This window comes from Marmota marmota, unplaced genomic scaffold, assembly GCF_001458135.2.
Source record: "Marmota marmota marmota unplaced genomic scaffold, marMar, whole genome shotgun sequence".
In the NCBI taxonomy this organism is placed as follows: Eukaryota; Metazoa; Chordata; class Mammalia; order Rodentia; family Sciuridae; genus Marmota; species Marmota marmota.
Genome location: NW_025999977.1, coordinates 7853599 through 7860132, shown reverse-complemented (window position 1 = coordinate 7860132; position 6534 = coordinate 7853599). Strand labels below are relative to the sequence as shown.

The following is a 6534-nucleotide window of genomic DNA, read 5'->3' as shown; positions in this document are numbered from 1 at the left end:
AATTTTTCCAAAATTTTTTTTTTTTTTTTTTTTTTTTTTTGTGGTACTCAGTTGAACTCAGGGGTGTTCTACCACTAAGTAGCCACAGCCCTTTTTATTTTTATTTTTTTTTGAGACAGGATCTTGCCAAGTTGCCAAGGCTGGTCTCAAATTTATGATCCTCCTGCCTCAGCCTCCTGTGTTGTTGGGATTTCAGGTGTCCAGCAACATGCCCAGCTTCCCATATATCTTAAATCATCTAGAATACTCTCAATCCGTAATACAATGTAAATACTGTAACTGGTTGTTAGACTGTAGTGTTTAGGGAATCATGACAAGGAAAAGTCTCCATGTTCAGTAAAGAAGGAATCTTTAAGAATTTACATTTTGATCTGTGGTTGGTTGACTCCATGGATGCAGAACCTGGGTCTAAGGTAGCTGACTGCACTTGCAGAGAATGGCTCTTCTCTTCAGGCCCCAGAATCCACCGTGGTGTGGTTTCCAGTTTCTACACTATGACTGCCATATTCTGCATATCTGTGTTAAGGGCTGACCCTGCTTTGCCATCCCCTAGAGTGACTGCCACCGCGTCCAGTGTTGGAGCAGCGGGCGTGCCAGCTGGAGGGGTCCTCACCATCGCCATTATCCTGGAGGCCATTGGGCTGCCCACCCATGACCTCTCTCTGATCCTGGCTGTGGACTGGATCGTGTAAGTAGCAAGTCCTAAGGACACCAAAACCAGAAAAGCCTTTTGTGTAGTTCCCTGGGAGCTTGATTCTCCGCTAGGCCTGGGACATGCAAAGAAACCTAAAACACACTCCCTGCCTTGTGAAGTAGCCTACAGTAAAGCTGGCAAGTCCAGATTAAGAGCTAGGAAAAGTTAAACAATATGAGACCCAATGCCCTTGATCATCATGAACGACCATGAGATGCCAGTACTGAGAACTTGCTTGTAGCATCCAATACAGTGAGGATTCAAGGCCAAGGCTCCCAGCACAGGCCCAGGGGTCACAGGGGCCATGGAGGTTGTTGGCTGCAGATGAGAGATAAGTAGTCGGAGCAGTGATCCTTAAGGAATGGTTGTCCTTCAGCTGGAAATGTCTAAGGAGCAATTTCTGTGGGAGGAAAGAAAGTGAACTCTGTTAATTCAGGCAGCTGGGGCTCACGTTCAGCAGAGGGGGACTTAGGAAAGGGGGTGAGCCAGAGCTACTGTAAAAGCCAAGACAGTTTCTAGATGTTGATTTCTTGAATCTTGTGATACCTTTGGCAGCTGTAAATAATATCCCACTGTATAGGGAGGGTCAGCTGAGGTGCTGATGTTGAGAGACCAGAGCACATGGGCAAGAAACTGAACTAGAAAAGTGAAACAATATTAGAGTCAAATGCACATGAACAACAATGAATGACCATGAGATGCCAACACTGAGAACTTGCTTGTAGCATCCAGAAGCCCAGGCACTGGGGTTCAAGTCCTGGCTTCACCGTGTAGCTGTTGAGTAACGTGAGCTCCTCTGTGCTTTGGTCTGCTCATCTGTAAAATGGGAGTCATAACAGAAGCTCCACCGCAGCTGCAGTGAGGGTTAAATAAATCCACACATGCAAAGCACACAGAACACTGGGAACATGGGAAAGCATTTGATAGATACAGTGGAGACATTCCTGCCAGGCTAGTCATAGCCGGGCGTGAGAGAACCTGAACACAGGAACCTGGCACTGAGCTCTCAGATCTACCCATGGTGGTTGGGTGGTTGGGTGGTCGAGATCGGTTTTTCCAACTTAACACCCTTAGCGAAATGAGGGTAAAATGTCCTGTAGATGCCTGTTGTCCAGATCCTCCATTAAAAGGAACTCCATCCCCAAGCTGGCAATTTGGATAGATCCAGAGTCATATCAGAGCTCATGCAGCTGCCTCTGGTGCAAGGAGAAAGGACATCAAGAGGTACTTGGCCAGGGAAGAAATAGGGCCTATGCCCTTGACCCACCAAGCCCTCCAGCCACCCAGCCCTATGATCCTGCACCCATGGCTTTTGTCCTCTCGTGCCCTCTGAGATGATCACATTTTCTCCCTTCTCTTCAATATGGACACAGTTCCTTCTTTGAACGAAGGTAGATATTGGACTCACCTGTGGTAGATAAGCTAGAAAGGATAGTGCAGTCGTTCTGTGAGAGGGCGTTTGCCAACAGCCATGGAATGCACAGGAAGGTCCCATTAGTGAAGCTGGGCCAAAATGAGAACAGCTCAGTGTGACACTGAGGGGACGAAGAGCTGAACACAAAGCCATATCTACTCTACTCTCCCAGCTTTATGCAATTTTATACGATGGTGTCTATTACATATAAAAGACATTTATAGAAAGATGTCTGGAAGGAGCTAGATGGCAGCGTTACTCTGGACTCTGATTCAGAGTTTGGAATATGGGTAACTTCTTTTTCTTTTCTTTTCCTTTTTTTTTTTTTTTTGGTACTGGGGATTGAACCCAGGAGCGCTTTACTGAGCTCCAGCCCCAGCCCCAGCCCTTTCTATTTTTTGAGACAGGGTCTCAGTAGGTTGCTTAGGGCCTCACTTAGTTGCTGAGGTTGGCTTTGAGTTTGCGATCCTCCTGCCTCAGCCTCCTGAGTCGCTGGGGTTACAGGCATGCAACACCATTCCCAGCCTCTGATCCTTTTTATTTTTTATTTTGAGACAGGGTTTCACTAAGTTTCTGAGGCTGGCCTCGAATTTGCAATACTCTTACCTCAGCCTCCTGATTTGCTGGGCTGATAGACATAGGCCATCATGCCTGGCTTACTTCTCTTTATTCCGGGTTTTCTTCAGTGAGGGTCTGTTGATTTTGTTTTAATTTTGTTAAAATCAACTTCGAGCAAGACCCTTAGTAGCATGCCCTGCAGGAAACAACAAGGCAGCCCTCCTCATTACTTCCCCAGGGCTGTCCAGCCTGCCTGGGGAAGTAATGCTAGCTCCCAGTGGTGGTACTGGATGTGACTCTTGCCCTTTGCTTTTCCTACCAGGGACCGGACCACCACCGTGGTGAACGTGGAAGGGGATGCCCTGGGTGCGGGCATCCTCCACCACCTGAATCAGAAGGCAATGAAGAAAGGGGAGCAGGAACTGAGCGAGGTGAAAGTGGAAGCTGTTCCCAACTCCAAGTCTGAGGAGGAGACATCACCTCTGGTGACACACCAGAACCCTGTAGGCCCTGTAGCCAGCGCCCCAGAACTGGAATCCAAGGAGTCGGTTCTGTGAGGGGGCTGGGCCTGCACCCCGCCCTGCTCCCACCCTGTTTGACACAGTCACAGCCCTCATGGACTTTTAATTTCCAAGCAATGCTTTGGCCTAGTCACTAGTTAGAGGAATTACCTCAGCACAGGCGTTGGGCTCCCCAGCGAGAATGGGTTCCCAAGGACCAGGACACGGACATTTGGCACCAGGACTCTGTTTGGAAACACCCCCTCAAGCTGCCAGGCTTGGGAAAATCGTGGGCTCTCGGGGGCCTCTGGGTAAAGCCTGGAAAAATGTGGATGTATTCTTCATTGCCCCCGGTCAGCAGTCATCAGATGCTCTCTGGGCAAACCAAGGGCCTTTGTGGTCACCTGTCACATTGCCTTATGGACAGTAGTAATTGGAAAAATTCCCAAATTCTTAACCTTGGCTGGAATTTGCTGAGCTGCAACTCAGGTGTTTCAAGAGTTTATGCTCCAACTAAGTGTGGGTGGCTTCTAGGGGACCCGAGGTACTGCCCAGTGTCAAGTTAAAAATACTCCAGGTCAGGGCTGGGGATGTAGCTCAGTGGTACAGTGCTTGCGTAGCATGCACAAGACCCTGATTTCAATTCCCAATACCACACACACAAAAAAAGAAAAATACTCTAGGTGGTGTTAGCACTGCTGGGGTGTCTGGTCAGTATCACTAAGGAACTCTAATTTCCGAGGTCAAAGAAAGGCAAGGGAATACACCCTGGGGGTGAGGGTGGGGACCCTGCTAAAGACAGGGCAAACACATCTGCCCTGTTCCCATCCCAGACCTGAGGTACCTTTCTGCTTCTGAGGCCTGAGCCTCTGACAATACTTCAGCTTTATCTCCATCCACTCTGATTTGACATTGGGCCAGGGGGACCTCTTTCTCTGGGAAGGTGAGATGTGATCATCACATTCACAATCCATGTTGGTTTATTAATCTAATTATAATTTTTAACTAGACCCTAAAATGCCACACGGCAGAAAAAAACAAAACTACAGAAACCACCTGCCCCCCACAAATAAATCCATGCTCTAATTGGGGTGGGATGCCCCTACTCCCCGGTCCCCAAGCTTTGGCTGATTTCCACAGATGAGGACTCCTTTCCTGCTGGCGCATCAAAGTTTAAAATTACCAGCAAAATGGTCCACATTCCTCCAGATACTGTGCCCCAGTTTTAGTCCAGGGAAGGGTTCTCTTAGAAGAGAGGGTGTTGCTGGTAGCGGGGAAGACCTAAGTCTGCTCCTTTACCATGGCTGTTGGTGTGACAAGTCCTGGGCCTCACTTTACCCCATTTATAAAATGGGGCTAATGTCACCTGCCTCTTACCTACCTCAGAGGGATCTGGTGAGGCGAATGAAATCCGTGAAAATGACCATTTCATCATTTTTGGTTTTTGGAGAACAAATGCCAACCCATGTGTACTTCTTATCTACCTAAGTGACAGCTTCCTTCTGTGGAGGCCACCTTCTGGTGGAGTCAGTTCTCCTGAGCAGGAGATCCTCTATCCTGCCTCTGACCTGTTCTCTGAGTCGTTATTTGGTAACATCCCGTGCAGCCTCTCCTGAGGTCCTTTAGGCTGTGATGAATTTACTCCCCACCTCCCACCACATTTCTGGGTGCCTGACTTCTGTGTGACCCCCATGCCCAGCCACTGTTTGGGCCATCTCCCCAACACACACATCAGGCCATTAACGTCCCCAAACGCTCAGTCTCGTTCACTCTTGGTTTCCCTGTTTGTGTCACCAGGTCTTACAGGTAAACATCTTTATGATGCATGCCATGACCATGAGAAAAACAGACAGACAAATACCCCTCCATTTTAGAATAGGGGGTCTGTGCCTGAGTGGATGGGGTAGGGGGAAGCCATGGGTCTCAGAGATGACCTGCTCAGTGGGAAAGCCTGCTCTCTCGAAACCAGCTAAACCACTCCAGTATCCTGTGAAGCCAGGAGTGACCAGGAACTGAGAAGAGGTACCTGGAAACTTCTAGCCTGTGGCTAGAGCTGGTTGCCAATGCCTTCTGTTTTCAAAGGGCGGGGGTGGGGGGGAACAATTGCATTGTGGGATTCCATACTGTAAATGAATATCCACCACTTTTCAGACTTCCGTGTACAAATGTGTGCAGGTATATATACTAGTATGTATATATACTGTGTGTGTGTGTGTGTGCACATTTGTGTATGCATGTGTACCTGTGTGTTAGTTTTAGCGCCAATCCAAGGTAGTTTGAATTTGGATAGAGAACTAACTTAAAAGTATATGTCTTTGGCTTCCTGCTTTCCCATTTCTAAAGATGAATCTTACAAAGTGCACAGGTTATGGTGAGGCCCATTGGTTGAACACTCATGTCCCAACGTAGCCCTGCCATAAGGACAGTTCTGCTGCTGCCACCTGGAGAAGCCTGCTTCCATGTGATGGGCAGACGACCCTCCTCTTGGAGACTGGAAGAGAACAAAGAAGGGGCCATGTCTCCTGTTTCTCAGTCTGCAGAGGCGCCAGTGGAGCAGGGGTCACCGACCAGGGAAAATTCCACTGCACCCTGTCTGAAATGTCTCCCCCACCATTCTCTTTCTAACATGTCATAAAAACTGTTCATCTCTGTTTTATATGTGTGACACTTGCCTTAAAAGTAGCACAGTCCTCAAAAATGAATACAGCATTTCTACTGGTGTCTGCGAGTCCTTTGTTCCTGTCTTGTATTTGAAAAGGCATTTGTTCTAGGGGTGGCTTGGGAGGACTGAGTGGAATTTTTTTCCTGCTCCTTTCAGCCAGCATGAGCCCCTGAAGCAGGATAGGCTGGCTCGGCTGGGCAAAGCTTCAGAGACAGTTGCCACTGATCCTTCTGTTGCCACCAGCTTACATGGGTGAACATCAAGCTGCCTGTGGCCTCCCATCTACACTATCAGGGTTCTTGCAAAAAAAGTATGTTGTTAGCCAGGTGTGGTGGCTCACACGTGTAATTCCAATAGCTTGGGAGGCTGAGGCAGGAGGATCACCAGTTCAAAAGCCAGCTTTGCAAAAACAAGGTATTAAGCAACTCAGTAAGACCCTGCCTCTAAATAAAATACAAAATAGGGCTGAGGATGTGGCTCAGTGGTCAAGTGCCCCTGAGTTAAATCCAGGTACAAAAAAAAAAAAAAGTGTGTTGTTTGCCTCATACCTCCATAAAATTAAGTCTTGTCATGACAACTAGGTTGCAGGCCTTAACTGAGCATCTACAATAAGCCAAGTGCCAAGCCAGGAACAACAAAAAAAAATGCCCTAGGCCATAGAACTACTGAGTCAGTCCCTAAGGGTGGGCAGTTTGTTGCCCATGCC

General features: G+C 48.1%; 1 protein-coding gene across 1 annotated transcript in view; it reads left to right on the top strand.

Moving 5' to 3' along the window:
* The window catches only part of Slc1a4 (solute carrier family 1 member 4), a 30023-nt gene extending 24129 nt beyond the window's left edge, over positions 1-5894 (top strand). Inside the window, exons 7-8 of the mRNA XM_015479602.2 lie at positions 554-688; positions 2989-5894. Coding sequence (XP_015335088.1) covers positions 554-688; positions 2989-3223 — 370 coding nt within the window. The 3' untranslated portion in view covers positions 3224-5894. The remainder of the gene's footprint in view (positions 1-553; positions 689-2988) is intronic.
* Positions 5895-6534: the final 640 nt, after the last annotated feature.